General features: G+C 41.3%; 1 protein-coding gene across 1 annotated transcript in view; it reads left to right on the top strand.

Moving 5' to 3' along the window:
• LOC145393487 (ecdysone receptor-like) overlaps nucleotides 1-18,681 on the top strand; it is a 747,239-nt gene that overhangs the window by 703,625 nt on the left and 24,933 nt on the right. The window contains exon 7 of the mRNA XM_080267607.1: nucleotides 7,485-7,610. Coding sequence (XP_080123733.1) covers nucleotides 7,485-7,610 — 126 coding nt within the window. The remainder of the gene's footprint in view (nucleotides 1-7,484; nucleotides 7,611-18,681) is intronic.

An 18,681-nucleotide genomic window follows, 5' to 3' on the forward strand; every position in this document is an offset into this window, starting at 1 on the left:
ATCATCAGACTTATATTAGAATTCATTGTTTTCTCATGCACTCTGCCTTTCATTCCTGTTACTGTACATTAAGATGACAGCACTACGGACATCTGTTGATGCTGAATAATGTCTCCTGTTTTATTTATTGTTATCAGAAAAAGTAATAAGCTTTCTTCTTAATGCTATATCATTTCCTTTTGCTGACTTTTCTCTAATGCTGTGATGGTTGCTTGGTAATCAAGTGTACTGTACCATTGCCTTGAAGAGTTACCTTATCACCGGGTCTTGATATTATTAGTAACTGATAATATATTATCATAAGGTCTGTATAAATGTCAGCACACACACAGTGCATATATTGTGAAGTATTTCATGCTTATGAAGCTTTTCATGCAAGTCCGTTAATATTTACTTAAAAGTTTACTTTGTTTTAGAAAGAAATTGGAAATTAGGATTACTTCGATAATACAGTGGTTTTATGTATATATATATATATATATATATATATATATATATATATATATATATATACACAGTATATATACGTCCATCCATCCATCCATCATCCAGTCCTACATTGCCCCATGAGGATCGTAGGAGCCCGGGGCTAGGCAGTTGGTCCTGACATTTAAGATGAGAGTGACCAGCCTCACTCATCCCTGAGTGGCAATGCATTACATGAGCAATCAACCCCAACCACTCCTTGGATATAAACGTTTACTGGTTCAATCCGATTGGAGTGCAGTAATTACCCACTAAACCACCAGGTGCCAAAATTTGGTTATATGGTTACCACCCAGTGTAGTAAATGGTTTCCTGGTGCACAGGAAACCATTTGACTTGTCACTCAGTGTAGAGTCACTCACAGGCTGAAGGAAGTGGAAAGAATGAAAGTACATACAGTAAAAACTCAATTAACCGGAATGCACGGGGATTCTTCCATTCTGGATATGGAATTTTCTGGATAATCGAATGTTACTCTTAGAAATTTTCTGGAAGGTCAAACAAATGAAATAGTACCAAACTTGGGACTTTATTTCATAAAGTACATTATTCAGTATTAGATACAGTAGAGATAAGATACAGTACAGGTACACTCACACTCACTAATATCTGCCCAGGGGTGCCTCCTTCCTACCTCAGAATACCCAGGGAAGAGGGGAGGGGGGGGGGACGAAACGAGCTCCACCCGCCACTATCCCAGCTCCTGACCGTCCCCCATACCCCAACCCAACCCACCACCCCACCCGTCATTCGTAACTAGCAGTTACATCTCAAGCTGATTTCATGCTTAACACTCTTGGTCCCACTACTAATACAAACAAAGAACATTAGGATATGTTAAAAGAATATAACTATCAACATGTTGCAGCAAGAAATTAATGCATTATGACATTGACAGTAAAACAAAAACGTTAACAATGGCCACCTCAGGCCTCCTGTGTTGGGTGCACTGGTTTGTACGCCAGGGTTGCCAGGTCAGAAACTGCCAACCCGCAGAGTTCCTCTCCCAAACCCGCCCAAGCCCGCCAAAATGTCAGCCTTTTCACCCACCCAAAAACCGCATTGTCAGTAATTACAGACTAATAATATTAAGTTTACAGGCGAGCAACAAATGACGTGAAAAATAGTTATATCTTATACTAATCTTCATACATTAGCCTCACATTAGTCATATATTAAATATGCAAAATGAACTTGTTTCATCACCTGTGACAGACAATCCATTATCACAATCCATTTTCTTTTTCACAGCTTTTATTGTATTTTCTGTTATATTTTGCATATTTACCCTTTGTCTTCCCAGTTCCACTATCCAGCAAACCTCCCTTCCCTGCTCCCTGACTAATTTTGAAATGCTGCCTCTCTTATTTTACCACCACGGCATACATGGCCGCCAGGTCCCGTGACCTGTGTTTGAGTGTGGATTAGGGGAGTCATATCCCGAGGGAGGGCTGGGCCGGGTGCTAATGGTTTCGTCAGTTCCACCCACCACCACCTGCCCTCAATCTTGATCTCTCCGGTCACCCTTGTTTTTGCTAAGAGACGAGAGTTACAGTAAGGTTAATTCAGCAAATACCCTCTCAAGCTGAAGCCGCCGAAAACCCGCCAGTTAAGATATTAACTCGCCCAAAAAACCGCCCAACCGCCAATGTTAAATTTTAACCACCAGCCTCAATTTAATACCGCCCAATTTGGCGGAAAATCCGCCAACCTGGCAACTCTGTTGTATGCAAGCACACACACACACACACACACACACACACACACACACACACACACACACACACACACACACACACACACACACACACACAGATACGGTTGCATGCAAACTCCCAACGCATGAGGCCTGGGATGGCCATTGTTAACGTTTTTGTTTTATTGTCAACGTTATATTGCATTAATTTCTTGCTGCAGCATGTTCATAGTCATATTATATACTTTTTACATATCCTAGTGTTTTATGTTTGTGTATTAGTAATGTGACTATGAGTGTAAAGTATGAGGTAAGCTCGAGATGTAACTGCCAGTTAAGAATGCTGAGTGGGGGGCGGAGGGTTGGGAGCTGGGGTAGAGGCGGGCAGAGCTCGTTTTGTCCTCCCCTCCTGTCTTCCCTGGGTATATGGGGGTACGAAGGGGGAACCCCTGAGCAGAAATTAGTGATCGTGAGTGTACACTACAATACACACAAAAAGACAGCAAGAGAAATCGTACAGGACTGAACACAAACCAGCAAACATTACCAAACATTATTTAAAGAAAACTTTTGCATATGTTACAGGGCAAAATAATTTTGAATACTTAGCTACATACACTGTTTTATCCTGTACTGTACAGTACTACCCAAGAATTATAGGGAGACGACTGGTATCTGGAATATTTTCGACCCCATGCCGGATCGAATTTGCGTTTCGGTTATACGGATGTGCCGATGCATCGGATGCTGGTTAATCAAGCTTTTACTGTATTTATATATACAGTATATATACATATAGATAGATAGAGAGAGAGAGTGATAGATAGATAGGTAGACAGATAGATAGATATACACTCACAGTAAAACCTCGATATAACAGGCTTCAATAGACCAGAATTCACTTTTATTGGAATCGAGGAGCTACCAGATTAAATTCTTATATATCATGAAAAGTCCAGTAAAGCTAGAAGCAGTCCAGACTGCTTCACCACTTCAGCTATGTTCACCACAATAAGATAAATAAAAGACATGTTTATCAGTGTACTGTACAGTATTATTATATATATTGTACTGTACCATTTGAGTTTTGAAGTGAATATATAATACAGTTCTGTACTGCCGTGGTAGTGAAAACAGTTTAAAAACCGTTTGTGCAATCCGGACTAATGTCTGATATATCAGAAAAAGTCTGGGCTAGGAGAGGGAATTCTGGATGTCGCTTTTATCAGAATTTCATTTTTTTCGGAATGGCTTGGGCCCCAGTTAGTCCGTTATAGTGAGATTTTACTGTACATAGATATGTATATGTATATATATATATATATATATATAGAACATACAGGTACAACACTGATTTTCCGGCACTCTTGGTTCCCGAGTCTTCACCGATTAACTGTTATGCTGAACTAATGGAGGGCACATACGTCTCATAATAATTCAGCAGGGACCAACAGAAGTCATGTATAATTATTCAGCCATTCACCTCTGACTCACTATCCTTCTCTGTAATCATAGTCACGTTCTAATTTAAGTTCTTTATGGATCAGCTGAGCCTGAATTAATTATCGTGCTACTGTATCTGACAAGTCCTCTCCATCCTCTGATGCAGTCGAAACTGTTCCATTATCACTTGACCAAGCTCAGTACTTTATCCAACTTTCATAGGTTTTCTAATGTTCATTTGCTACTTCCTATCACTGTCAGCATTAAATTTTAATACTTTTTTCCCCATCGCATCCTTACATCATGAATAGTTGACGAACCTTTACCATATGTGTTGCACAACTTTACCATTGTGCTGCACAACTTTACCATTGTCCAGTTTTTTCAACAATTCTGCTATAGTATGCTTTGCTGTCTTTGTTTTTAGCATAATAACTATGTCTTAAAGTGTTAGATATTCCTGGAAAGCTGTTAATGCACCATTACGGCCAGGTGGTTGAGTGAAAATACAGTATATGTGAAGATATGGGCTGCCATAGCTGTAGGTTACTGGGTACCTACATATCGGTTTCTATGGTAGCAGCATTCCTCATGGCGACTGGATTCCACTTGGAAACAACACCAAATTGTATTGATGCTTTATGCACTCCACACTCACATATAAAGTGTCTCAGTAGATACAGTGATGGAAATAAGCATTTGATTTGACTGTGGAAAGGTAATTCAGAATAAACTGAAGTGGTGATATGGTATTTCAGGGCAAGCTTAACTAAAAGAATGAGAAATGTCATGAGAAGTGTCTTATTCACAAGAACAGATACTGATTGTCAGGAATGGTTAATAGTAAGAATTTTGTATTCACAGACAAATACATTCATGATAATGCTGGCCCACAAAGTTAGGAGAAATATGAGAGAAAAGGGTCGTATGGTTCACTATCGAGAGTAGTAGATAAATATTGGTGCTCTGGTCCCTCGAGTCTTTTAAGGGTATATTATTTGGGTATAACACAAAAAAGTGAGAGTAAACTTGTGAGCCCTGAACCAGATACATTTATTCCCACTTATTGCTGTATTTTGTCATTGAGGGATTTCTTCATAGTAGTTTGGCAGACCAACCAACCACAATCAAGGAGGTTTGACTGTACTGAAGTAGAAGAGTGTTTACGCTTGGCACCACATTTGCATAAATCTTTGAGGCCATAGCTAGGGTTAAATGTAAGTAAAATATATCACAAATGAGACAAATTACAGAGATTACCACAGAGACATGGAGTGAGCACACATTACACTCAATGCCTTCTGTGGCCACCCGGTAAACTAATCTTGGGGGGTGCGGGCATTTCAAGTCCCCTCTCATAATTTGTCCAAAATAAAAGTGGTACTGAACCATCCAGTGCCAGAAAATTGGTGGTATACCTGTGTGTGTGTGTGTGTGTGTGTGTGTGTGTGTGTGTGTGTGTGTGTGTGTGTAAATAAATACTGCATATACATATACAGTATATATAGTATATATATATATATATATATATATATATATATATATACAGTATATATATATATATATATATACAGTATTTTTTTTTATGCGAGGAAGAAGGAACCAAAGTCCATGAGCCCGCAATAAGAGTTCCATCCAAGAGAAAAACAAAATACAAGAGAGAGCCAAATTCAAGATCCATTCTTTTTGAGATCCCTGGACACACTGTGTTTGAAAGACTGGAGAGCATAGGGAGCAGGAAATACAGACAGAGGGAGACAGTTCCAGAGCTGAACTGTTGCATAAATGAAGGACTGGGAGTAACGGTTAACTCTTGCATTAGAGAGTTGGACAGAAAAGGGATGAGAGTTTGCCGCTAGACGGGTGCTACACAGTATATGTGTGTGTGTATTATATATATATATATATATATATCTCCACCCATCCATCATCCAATCCTACATTCCCCCATGAGGAGCATAGGAGCCCGGGGCTAGGCAGTTGGTCTTGACATTTAAGATGAGAGTGACCAGCCTCATTCATCCCTGAGTGGCAATACATGAGCAATCAACCCCAACCATCCCTTGGATATAAACCTTCACTGGCTCAATCTGAATGGAGTGCAATAATTATCCACTAAACCCACCAGGCGCCAAAATATGGTTATATGGTTACCACCCTGAGTGGCAATACATGAGCAATCAACCCCAACCACCCCTTGGATATAAACCTTCACTGGCTCAATCTGAATGGAGTGCAATAATTATCCACTAAACCCACCAGGCGCCAAAATATGGTTATATGGTTACCACCCAGCATTGTAAATGGTTTCCTGGTGTACAGGAAACCATTTGGCTTGTCACTCAGTGTAGGGTCACCCACAGGCAGAAGGAAGAGGAAAGAATGCAGGAAAGAAAGACAGAAGAGGGAGTGTAGTCACCCGTAGGCAGAAGGATGAGGAAAGAATGAAGGAAAGGAAGACAGAAGAAGATGGAAGGAAAGAAGGATGGAGGAGAGGAAAGGGCAGACACCCGACAGCAGCACTACATCAAGTGAGTGGATGATGAGCGCCCCCACCTACCATATATATATATATATATATATATATATATATATATATATGAGACAGGCTGACGAATGAGGATATAAAGGAGCATTGTGGTGTGGATGTGGCTGTGATAGGAAGCGTTATGAGGAACACACTGAGGTGGTTTGGACATGTGGAGAGGATGGAGGGTGAAAGACTGACGAAGAGAGTGTATATGAGTGAGGTGGAGGGGGGAAGAGGGAGGGGGAGGCCAAGGATGAGATGGAGGGATGGGGTGGAGAGGTATATGAGAGAGGGGGGTGTGAGTTGGGAGCAGGGCAGTGAAATGGCGGGGGACAGGGCGACTTGGAGGCGATTTGTTTGTGGCCACCCCAAACGGGATTGAGGCGTCTGGCAATAGATAGATAGATATATATATATATATAACTGTATATATAAAATACGATTGACTGTAGAGTAGTTTTATTATGTTGAATGAACGCCAGAGCTTTTTGAGACAGACTACTGTAGGATTCTGGTACAGTACTGTACTCTGCCTAAAGTGTAGCAAGGGCATTTAAGGAAATTGATATACTCTACTGTATTTCAGTAGCACACTGCTAATGTTTTTGTTTTTCCTCATTGGGCTGACACTGACTTGAATAAGGCATTGATTCCAGTAATAAGAGCAAAATAACTAAAAAGAACAAAAGTTCAGTATTCACCTGATGCTTGAACAATATTATTTTTATGACACAAAACCAGAGAAAAGGCACACTTAGTAGAAACACAGACTGCATGTAGATGATTAACTGCTGTTGTGGACCAGTGTGTTTGAACATGTTTTCCCATTGTGCCTCCCTAACCCCCTAACCCCCCTCCCTCCCTCAGCACACGTGCATCTATAGTGTACATTGCTGAATTTTTCAAGTAGTGTCCCTCACTCCAGTCTAGGCCACCATCCTGCATTTTATTTTTATTTTTTTCTCCCATATTGCCCTCTTAAGTTACATGTTGTATCCAGATACCTTACTATACTATAATTTTTATAATACATTAACGAAACTGTATGATGTTATGGAAAGAAAATGATAATAATATGACATGCAAAATGCAGTATGAACACTATGTCAAGTTTTAAGTTCCTTTCCCTCCTAGGCCCATAAAGTTAAAAGGATGGATTCTGTTTCCCTGTCTCAACACCACTCAATTTCTCCACTGTAATATCAAACTAATCTTATCAGAGTTGGCACAATCATGCTTCCTGACTGAACTTATCCACCTGACATGTGACTGAGTTTGCTAGCTGTGCCCCAGCTTTGGACTTATTTGACCTGCCTTACTCCCACACAGCTGCCAGTGACATCAAGAATGAACGTAAAGCCACTGACCCGAGAGCAGGAGGAACTGATCAACACACTAGTCTATTACCAGGACGAGTTTGAGCAGCCCTCTGAAGATGACCTCAAGAAAATTAAGGTGAGTTCTTTGTGATGGCAATTCAGTAGCTGGTTTTGCAGGTGAGAAGGCTATCCTCACCTTAACCCTTCTTGTGGCCAGCTTTCACAGTTTGCAAATTCATGGATGCATGATTCCTTATATACAGCGACTTTTAAAGTAAGCATTCATTTAGAGTTTCTACAGTTCATTTAGTACTCTACAAGTGTCCAGGTCACATTTTGGGGAGGAATCTGGTATTTGTACATGTATGTTTATTAACTTCCTTGCATATATTTCAGTAGTACTACTGTATATATGAGATCGTGATTTGCATTGTATAAAGGAAGGTAAATTTGTTCAGTCTTTGAAAGACTGCATGACATAAAGTGTTGGTTCATTGGCCTCTTGTGCAAATGCAGTTGAACTAACACTGTGTTTACTGACAGATCAAGGTTTCTGAAAAACAGACTTACTACTTAAATTCATAATCCAAAAGTGCACATACATACAGTGATATGTACTGTACAATTGCATATTCAGTGCTTGCACCACTATTGTGTATTCTTACATTATAAAAAAATGGAAAAAAAAAATCAAGGCTCTTCTTTTGCTAAGCATAGAATATCGGATCCATAACGCTGTAATTATCACAGCATACAAATCCAGATGAATAAAGTTTCCTTATTCTGGCAATGTATATTATAACTCATAATTTGCTTGTATTGCATATCTAGCCAAGTATGTCATGCATTTTTGGAAGTTGGTGTCACTTACTGGATATAGTACATACCATTTATTGCCCATTCCAGTTATTGGTTCTTTTATCTAAATTAAAGCTGAAAAGATCGTGTTAGGCAGGGTGAGTCATTATGGAGCTCTTTTGAGAACATTGACCCAACCTAGAATTTAGATATCAACGAAAGATTACAGGCTCAAGAAATGTAACACTGATAGTAACCATCCTCTTTCTCTTCCCCGTCTTTCTTTCTTTGCTTGTCTTTAGGTGAGAATCAAAAGTGGTATTGGAAAAATTCTGGAATGATAGTGTTTTTCAGTGAGACCATCATTTTGCATATTATAGTCATTTTGATTGTACTGTTCAATCAGTAACAGTCTTGATTGTTTTTTGTATAGTGGTTAAAGTGCATGAATATTTCCAGCTAATTGTAGATGTCAACTAAGTATTTACTTGCCTTATTACTGTACTTGCATTGGTATTCTATGTTCATTATTAGATTTATTGCTTTAGAATAATTATTTCATAATGCTAGAAAGTTTGTAATTCAGAACTTTTGAGTATTAGATGCACAATCTTGCTGAAGAAATGTATTGATCATGCATCTTGAGCATCATAATAGTCTTATCACCAAGGCTGCTTTTATCAGTAAAAAATTATGTTTGATTATTGAAGTATAGAGCAATAAGGCCGTGGCCTCATGACTGAAACAGAAATGTGTGATTGTAGCTGCATTCTATACAACTGATGGAGTATTTTGGCTGTATTGGTTGTGATATAAATTTATGTTTTTTGGATTTTTTTGATGTAACTGTTTGCAGTGTTGTAATGGTGGTTTCATCAGTTGACAATGGATACCCTTTACCTTATGTTTGATTTAATAATACAGTACTCTAAGGGTGTATGTTAACTCTTTCAGTTTACCCCTTCACTTCAATAATTTTTGTATATTTTGCTTGTTACTTACAGCCAGTTTTATTGAGCATAGGAAACACTTTCCAAACTGGAGGAGGTTAGATACAGCCTTCATTAACCATTTCAGTTTGGGAGGTCTCACAAATACCAAATAATGGTGTGTGGTGATAGTCTGATAAAATTGAAAAATACATCACAAGTGAAGGGGTTAATGAGAATATTTACTCAGTGTCTGTTGAGATACTGTAGTTAAACATTGAAGGTTTAATCAACTCTCCATGTGACAGGCATGGTTGGATGCTGCTCTGATGCATTATGTAGTGAACCTTAATCTTTTTGAGAGTTCTGTGACTGGTATTTGGTAAAGTTATGAATGTTTTAGAATTCAGTATTATGTGCCATAATTATCATTTTCTTGAGCACTTGACCCCCTCGTGCACCGTAAGTTTTCTTTAAGTTTGTGGGACATGATCAGAGAAAATGCTGCAACGGCAGCCTGAACCCACCCACAAAGGAAAACATTCCACTGGATTTGCCACAGATATTGGTTATATTGATATAAATTGTATACCATCATTTCGCTGATGTTTATACTACATGATAAACTAAAAACACACAAAACTGATGAGTGAAAGTACCAAAATGCAGTGAGAATAATGTTGTTCAGTAGTGAAAATAACTTCCTAGTACTCTAGTGCAAAATTTTTCCCACATCATACAAGAGTTAAGCATGTCTAGATGCAGAGTTTCATGAGCTTTCATGTGGTGTTGTTGGAATTCCAATACAACCAATAGTTTTCAAGTAAATCACCAAAAATTGCATGCGCATCCCCCCCCCCCTCCACACCGAAAACCAAGAGAAAGCCGACTATTTGAGAGAGTTGGCCTTGAAATAGACACCCTCCCCATTGATGCCTCAAAGATTGATGCACTTCATGCTAAAACTTTTGTTGAATATTTTTGTCCAAACTTGCCTAATTGGCATCCCATAAGACCAACACTGATAATGACGTAAAGTGTGTCATCTGTTACTTTTCAGCCTAACACAATTTTGAGTCATTCTGCTTTATCAGGCACGAGGGGGTTAAGTTACCTTTTACGTTGTTACTTAATTTTTGCTCCTAGTAGGTCTTTCAGCACCTTTAAAAAGGAAGCTTCTTCTGCACTTACCATCAGATGCACGTACAGGAAAGTGATGGATTTGTCTCTGCACAGCCACAAGTTGAGAGAAGTTCTTTAACTTTGCTGTCCTAGTACAGATATTTTAAAACTTGCCCTACTGTATCTTAGGGCTGAGACAGTAGCACAGGTTGGGATGAGCAGACCTTAATGTGCCAACTAGGCCACTTCGGTTGAGCTTGTCCCAGGCTCATGGCATCATCTCTGTTCAGTTTCCAGTGGTCACTTTGTAAATATCAGTTTCTAGATTACCTGCTATCTTTACTTCTGTGGAGTTCATTGGTTCTGATGTTGCCCCGTAATTTATTCCTCTCGATGATATGCTTCACTCACTGGATTTGGGTTTTTATTTTGCTGTAATTTTCAAATCAGTTACAGTAGGTTTGGGGACATCTCTGTTTCCACTCATCAAACGGCCCAGGCGTAGCAGCCCTTTTACCACTACCTTGAGGGATGCATGCGGTCTCTGTTTGGACTTCTTGGCTAACTTTGTCTCATGTGATGATTAGGATACTATACTACTACTGCTAAATCATTACAATAATCTCTCAAGCCTCTTGGGTTACAGTTGTGCGCATACTGAATAGAGGATGCACCTCCCAGGTTTCAAGCATGGTGAAAGTCAAAAACACCTCATTATCTTTTGGCTGTGTTCAGACAAATCCTTTTCTGGACTCATACACAGCAGTAAGTGCAAAGACTTTAGCCTTTTTTTCCCCTATTGATGCATTCACAACCTCTTGTTAGAGGAGAAAATTAGTTTTTGAACCTGCATTTCATTTATTTTTTTCTTCAGTGAGGGAAACTTACATAATGTTGATGCCACTCATGTTGGAATGAAATCTATATTTCAGTGTACATCCATGCTTGCAAAAAACTACCATTGTCATTTTATTGTCCATGCTTAATCATTATCATCATCTGAGTTAAAAATACTGTATTAGTGTTAAGCATATATTTAGGCAGAAAAAGATAGAGTATTGTGCATTTTAAACCTTTGGCTATTAATATGTTCCTCAGTTAAATGAAATTATCTAGCAGTACTGAGTTGTTCTGACCCCAGGCCCTGAATCTGGTGGACTGCAGGCTGAAATTGCTATTCTGCAGCCCACCATCCTCGTTTGGGGAGATAGGGAGGAAGTTGAGGGGCCATTTATATTGGTGCCACCCAGGAAGGCATCCTCTCCAGTACAGAGTTAAATCACAAGTACAGTATAGCCATAGCATTAAAAGGGTTGTCTTGAGTTATTGACCTTTTGGCTGCATGGAGTATACCTTAGCTGTTTAAAATATTGTGATGATTGCTAAGAAAGAGGGCATAATCAGTTGAAGATGATGATGTATATCCCGGGTTTACATGTTAAAGGGTTTCATGGTACCTAAGCCAGCCCCAAGTTCACCTTTCAGGGCAATTTTCTTTTTTTTTTTTCCCCAGTACATTTACCTACCTAATAAAGACTTCATTACATACAAACACTAGAGGATTCCTTGCAATGAATGGAAGAGGTTGTGGGCTTGCTGGGGGCAGGCAGAGTGGGGTTCCATGGCCAAAAAAAAAAAGAGCAAAGATCACACATCGCACATGTGCAGCTAGAACAATGGGAGAGGGTAGGCTCAACTGGGGTAGGAATGCTCAGTGGACCGTGATGACACCCTGCGCAGACACATGATAGCAATACTATATAGGCTGATGCAACCCGCACTATGACTATCACTGTCTACTGTATGTTGTCTCAGTTCCCATCGCGTTATGACCCCTGTTTGCTGCGTTATGACTGTTTGAACCATAATTTGAGGCCTCTGGCCACATTGTTTCTCGTCACTGCGTAGTATGGTGTAAAAAAAAAATGGGCTGCTTCCTCAACCCGCGTAATGTGTATCATTTTTGCGTTGACAAAATTTGGACATAAAATTTGCTTCCCATTTTATGTGAGTTTCACGCAATAGGATCATGCATTATGTGAGCACTGATACTTATACAGTAAAACCTCAATATGATGAACTTCAGTAGACTGGAATTTGCTTTTATCAGAATCGAGGAGCTACCAGACTAAAGTCTTTTGTAATCGGAAAAAGTCCGATAAAGCCAGAAGCAGTCCGGACTGCCTGACCACTTCAGCTATGTTCACCACAATAAGGTAAATAAAAAGACAAGTTTATCAGTGTACAGTACAGTATTATTACATATATTATACCATTTGATTATTGTAGTGAATATATAATACAAAACAGTACTGCAATGGTAGTGAAAACAGTTTATAAACCGTTGGTGCAATCCAGACTAAAGCCTGATATATTGGAAAAAGTCCGGAATTTAGCTTTTTTTTTTTTTTTGGAATGGCTTGGGGCCCAGATTAGTCCATTATAGTAAGGTTTTACTGTACTGTATATATATATATATATATATATATATATATATATATATATATATATACATATATATACAGTATATATATATATGTAGCATGGGCCCAACAGGGTGGTACTCCAGAGGGGAATGGGAATGCTGGTGATAGGGAGAGCTGGAGCTCCTGTTTCACTAGCTATCTAACCATCCCCCTTTGCTGACCTTTTCAGTGTGACAGTAACATGGAGATTAGACCAGCATACTCTCCTGAACATTTCCTCTAACTATCTTATGCACTACACCACATGCACTTTACACTTAAAAACGTATCCCACTACGTTACAGGGGTAGGCGCAAGCAAGGGAATGCAGCCAGAAAACATTGCCCCCCCCCCCACCCAGTGGCAGTCTTTTGGGGGGAGGCGTGACGGGGGTTCCGCCGGCATAGATCATGGGTCCAGAGCGAGATGGGACTTGAACCTGTGCTAGAGGGTACGGGGCATGCGGTTTCCAGGCTGCCGCTTCCGCCCAATAGAGAGGGGCCCAAACCTGGGAGTAGCGCCCCAGGAGGCTACCATATTAGTGGGTGTATAACGGCGGGACAGTTGCAGTGCCAAGGCGCGCTTGGAGGGTGTCCCTGCAACTGTCCTGGTGGGGTGCCCCAAGGCCACTACCAGTCACTGGTAAGCTGGTGGGTTAGGGGTCCCAGATCCATTGCCTGGACCTGGGACTGTGCAGTGAGTGGGGCCTGTGGTATGTCTACCCCCTTTATTAATACTATGACTAAAAATAAGTTTAAAAGAAAGCCTGAGGACACTAAGTCGCCCAGGGGGATGAGGGTGGGTTCATGGAATGTGGGAAGTTTGAGGTGAAGAGCGGGGGAAGTCGTTGAGGCATTCAGTAGGAGGTGGGTGGATCTGACATGTTTGCAAAAAGTCTGGTACAGGGGTGGATCAGCCAGAAAGATTGTTTGGAAGGATTTTTACTATAAGTTGTTTTGGCAGGGGGGAACAGATTGATATGGGGATGTTGATGTGATGGTTGCGGAAAAATGGGTAGAATATGCTATGAATGTTATGAGAGTAAATGATAGGATATTGGTAGTAAAAATTCTGGTTGGTGGAATGATAACTGCAATTATATCGGCATATGCTCCACAGGCGGGCTTGGATGAAGTAGAGAAAAATAGATTTTGGGATGACTTAATGTGTGTAGTAGGTGGTATGCAGGATGATGAGATAGTGGTTCTGCGAGGGGACTTAAATGGTCATGTAGGTGAGGCAGCTCAAGGTTATGAAGAGTACATGGGGGATGTGTGTATGGTATAAGGAATATGGAAGGGTAAAGGATACTTGAGTTTGGGGAGGCAACGAACATGATTGTGTGCAGCACACATTTTAGGAAAAGGGAAAGTAGGTTAATTACATATGACACAGGGGGAAATAGCAGTCAGATAGATTATTTTCTGGTTAGGAGGGCTGATAGGAGGTTAGTGAGGGATGTTAAAGTTATAGGAAGTGAGGAGTGTGTGCAGCAGCACAAACTGTTGATTTGTGATATGGTGCTTAAGGAACGAGTGATGAAAAAGAGGACTTATGTACCCAGGAGGAAAATATGGAAGCTGGAAAACCAAGTAGTAAGGGATGCCTTCTATAGCAAGATGAGGAGTGTGGTGGCTGAACAAGGAGGATCAGACAGAGGTGTTAATGAACAGTACAGAGCCCTCAAGAACAACCTCTTGAGAGTTACTGATGTAATATGCGGTTGGACTAGAGGCCCACCAAGACATAAAGTAACCTGGTGGTGAGATGAGGGTGTAGAAGCTGCAGTTAAGGAGAAAAGAAGGCTTTTCGGGGAATGGAAGAATGGTGGTAACAAGGAGGAATACTTGGCTGCCAAGCGTAGGGCTAGAAGAGAGGTATACAGGGCGAAGTCTGAGTCATAGAGACTTTTACTTGATAATCTAAGTCATGGGGAAAGGAAAAATATGATATTTAAGGTGGCAAATCAGATGAAGAGGGATAATCGGGATATTATAGGTGAGCAGTGTGTGAAGAATGATGAAGGAAGGGTAGTGGTGAACAGTGGGGATATTAAAGATGCATGGAGAGAGCATTATAACCAGTTGTTGAATGAGGAGTTTGACTGGGACAGGGAAAGTTTGGAGCCAGCAGATCCAGTGTTTGGCCCTTGTCCTTTGATTGACGCTGCTACTGTGAGTGAGGCAATAGGCAGGATGCAGGTGGGGAAGGCAGCAGGTGTGTCGGGGTTGACTGCTGAAATGTTGAAGGTCTTGGGAGATATAGGGGTGAGGTTAGTCACTGACCTGATAAATATGATTATATATGAGTGTGTTGTCCCAGATGATTGGTTGAAGAGTGTAATTGTAAATGTGTATAAAGGGAAGGGTGATGCCCTGGAAAGAGGAAATTATAGAGGTATAAAGCTCTAAGACCAGATAGTGAAGGTAATGGAGAGAGTTCTAGAAGGTATGATTAGAGAAAGAGTGAATATTGATGAGATGCAGTTTGGGTTTATGCCGGGCAGGGGGACCACTGATGCCATATTCATTGTTCAACAGCTTCAGGAAAAATATATTGGGAAGAAAAGGGATCTGTATTTTGTTTTTGTTGATTTGGAAAAGACCTTTGACAGAGTCCCTAGAGAGGTGGTGAAGTGGGCAACGAGAAAGCTTGGATTGGAGGAGTGGCTGGTTAGGGTGGTTATGGCCATGTATGTGGGTGCTCGCACCCAGGTAAGAGTGAATGGAGATTTGAGTGATGAGTTTTCCATGAACATTGGTGTGCATCAGGGGTCAGTTTTGAGTTCCATGTTGTTTATCATGGTACTTGAAGCCCTCTCACATGACTTCAGAAATGGATTCCCGTGGGAGATGTTGTATGCTGATGATTTGGTGTTGATTGCAGATAACGAAAAGGAGATGGAGGAAAGATTTAGGAAGTGGAGAGACGGTATGGGGCATAAGGGTTTAAGGGTAAATGCAGATAAAACAAAAGTGATGATATCTAGGGTTGGTGACAGTATTGTCAAAGACGAGGGAGAGTGGCCATGTGCAGTTTGCCGCAAGGGCGTGGGAAGTATTTCCATCTTGTGTAGTGTTTGTGATAAATGGGTGCACAAGAGATGTAGTGGTATCAGAGGTAGACTGCGAGATAATGCTGATTTTATGTGTGCGGCGTGTTGAGGAGAGCAGGTGGAGATTGTCAGGCATGAAAGGATTGAACTTGCTGGTGAGTCTCTTGAGTATGTGGAAGAGTTTTGTTATTTGGGAAACATGCTGTGTGCTGGAGGCGGGGCTGGAGCTACCTCTGTTGCTAGGGTGAGAAGTGGTTGGAAGAAGTTCAGGGAGCTGTTGCCTCTCCCGACATTGAGAGGACTCTCCCTACATGCTAAGCCTAAGGGGTCTTTGTATGCAGCCTGTGTTAGGAGTGTAATGCTGTATGGTAGTGAAACCTGGGCAGTAAAGGTGGAGGATATTCGCAGGCTCAGATGTACAGAAGTGACAATGATTAGGTGGATATGCAGTGTGTCCCTGCGTGCAAGGCCTGGGGGGGCTGGGTTTACAATGGGAGAGTTGAGAGGTAGGATGGAACTGGAGTGTATTGGTATTGTGATGAGGAGAGGTAGATTGAGATGGTTTGGGCATGTGGAGAGGATTGGGGATGATAATGCGGTGCAGAAGGTGAGAAGTGATATTGGGGGTGGGATTGTGAGGGCTAGACCAAGAAAGATGTGGGACGACATCATTAAGTGTGACCTCAGGGTTAAGGGACTGAACAGTGAGGCCGCAATAGATCGCTCAACATGGAGAGCCGCTATTTGGAGACCAAGGCCAACGTATGCAAGCATGTTGGAGCCTACGAAAACGAAAACAATATATATATATATATATATATATATATATATATAGGTGTGGCCATGCAGGATATTTTCTTGGAGGCATAAGAGGTTGAAAGCTATGGCATATTCTTCAGTATTGATTTTCTTATGTACGGTTTCTGTTTGCTGTATGATTTTTCAATGGTTTTCTCGGAGTTTCTTCAGGCATTCTCCAAAGGGCAGCTACTTTTCGGAAATATCATGTTCCATCTTCAGGCTGGATCTGATGGTTCTGTCTTGGGTGGCTGCTTATCTACGATTCAGGTGAATCGGGTGGAGACAGGTGGGCGGAGCTAATCAGCAAAGCTGATCGCTCATTGGCTGCTTCGTTGGCTAAGCATAAGTGGCGTTATGATGACAGTAGGATTTGGAAATCATCGACTTGTGTGTTTATTGTAGGTTGTTTTGTGATTTGTGGTAGGTGGGGGCGCTCACCATCCACTCACTCGATGTAGTGCTGCTCTCAGGTGTCTGCTCTTTCCTCTCCTCCATCCTTCTTTCCTTCAATCCTCTTCTGTCTTCCTTTCCTTCTTTCTCTCCTTGTCCTTCTGCCCACGGGTAACTTTACACTCTCTCTTATGTCTTTCTTTCCTTCATTCTTTCCTCTTCCTTCTGCATGTGGGTGACTCTTCACTGAGTGACAACCCAAATGATTTCCTGTACACCAGGAAACCATTTACTATGCTGGGTGGTAACATATAACCAAATTTTGGCACCTGGTGGTTTAGTGGGTAATTATTGCGCTCCAACCAGATTGAGCTGGTGAAGGTTTATGTCCAAGGGATGGTTGGAGTTTATTGCTCACATAATGCCACCCAGGGATGAGTGAGGCTGGTCACTCTCATCTTAAATGTCGGGACCAACTGCCTAGCCCTGGGCTCCTAGCTCCTCATGGGGCAACGTAGGATTGGATGATGGATGGATGGATGGATGTTTTGTGATAATGTTGATTGCCTCTAGACACAAGAGATGGTGAGGGTCCTGTTCTCTATCAATTATTGTGGTGTTCTCATCCAGGTCTTGTTGTGTCAGGTGGGAGTTGTATAGGGTGGCATAGTAGTACTTAATGGCTCCATTCTGTAGGTGGCAGGTGAGGAGTCCTAATAGTCTGGTCCATGTCATTCCAATGTGTGAGTGAGTTCCACACTCCTCACTGTTGCAGTTATGCTGGTAAATGACATGGTCCTCCTGAAGGGGCGGCTTGGTCACGGTGGGTCAGTTACAAAGGAGAATGTGGACTATTTTCTTTGATTTGTAGTAGGTGATGAGAGAAATGTGTTGTTCTGGGTTCATAGGGCATAAATTTCTGTATATTGTACAATGTCCTTGATGATATCTCATCAGCCTTGTAGTCTGTAGACATGTTTCTGTAGTATATTTTGATGTGTTCGCCAGTTGTGGGTGTAGTGATGTCTTGGTGAGTATACCATTTGTCCATGTGTCTCTTTGTTATGTCGGATACCTCGGTGTTAGTGTAGCCGTTGTTAACGAGGACTTAGTCACTCGATCTAGTTCCTGGTGGGGTCTTTCCAGGTGGAACAGTGTTAGCTCTCCTGACATAGGCATTGATGGTGGAGCACAGGTAACATCTTGGGCACTCACCATCTCCATTCAGGTGGAGTCCTCTGTTCATGGACTTGGTGAATACTGTGTTCTTGAATCCCATGTTATGTGCAGTGATGAGTATGCCCAGGAAAGGGAGACGTCTGTCGTTAGCTACTTCATAGGTAGTGATGAGGTCCTGAAGGTTCTTGATACGAACAAAAGATGTCGTCAACATAACGACAGTATAGTGAGGGGTGGCTAGTAGCTAGGAGTCTCGATTTAATGGTCCCCATGTAGAAATTAGTGAACTGGACTCCAAGGGGGCTGCCCATCGCCACACCGGCAATCAGCTGATACTTCTGACTGCTTGGGCAAGTGAAAGGAGCTTCTTATGTGCAGATCTCCAGCTGAGTCTTCAGGGCCTTCTGTGGGATGTCGGGGGGGCTTGGTGTCTTCGCAGTGGTGTACACGGTTGAGTATGAAGTCAAT

This window comes from Coenobita brevimanus, chromosome 24 (genome assembly GCF_032717465.1).
Source record: "Coenobita brevimanus isolate Jiangsu-jjx chromosome 24, ASM3271746v2, whole genome shotgun sequence".
Taxonomy (NCBI): Eukaryota; Metazoa; Arthropoda; class Malacostraca; order Decapoda; family Coenobitidae; genus Coenobita; species Coenobita brevimanus.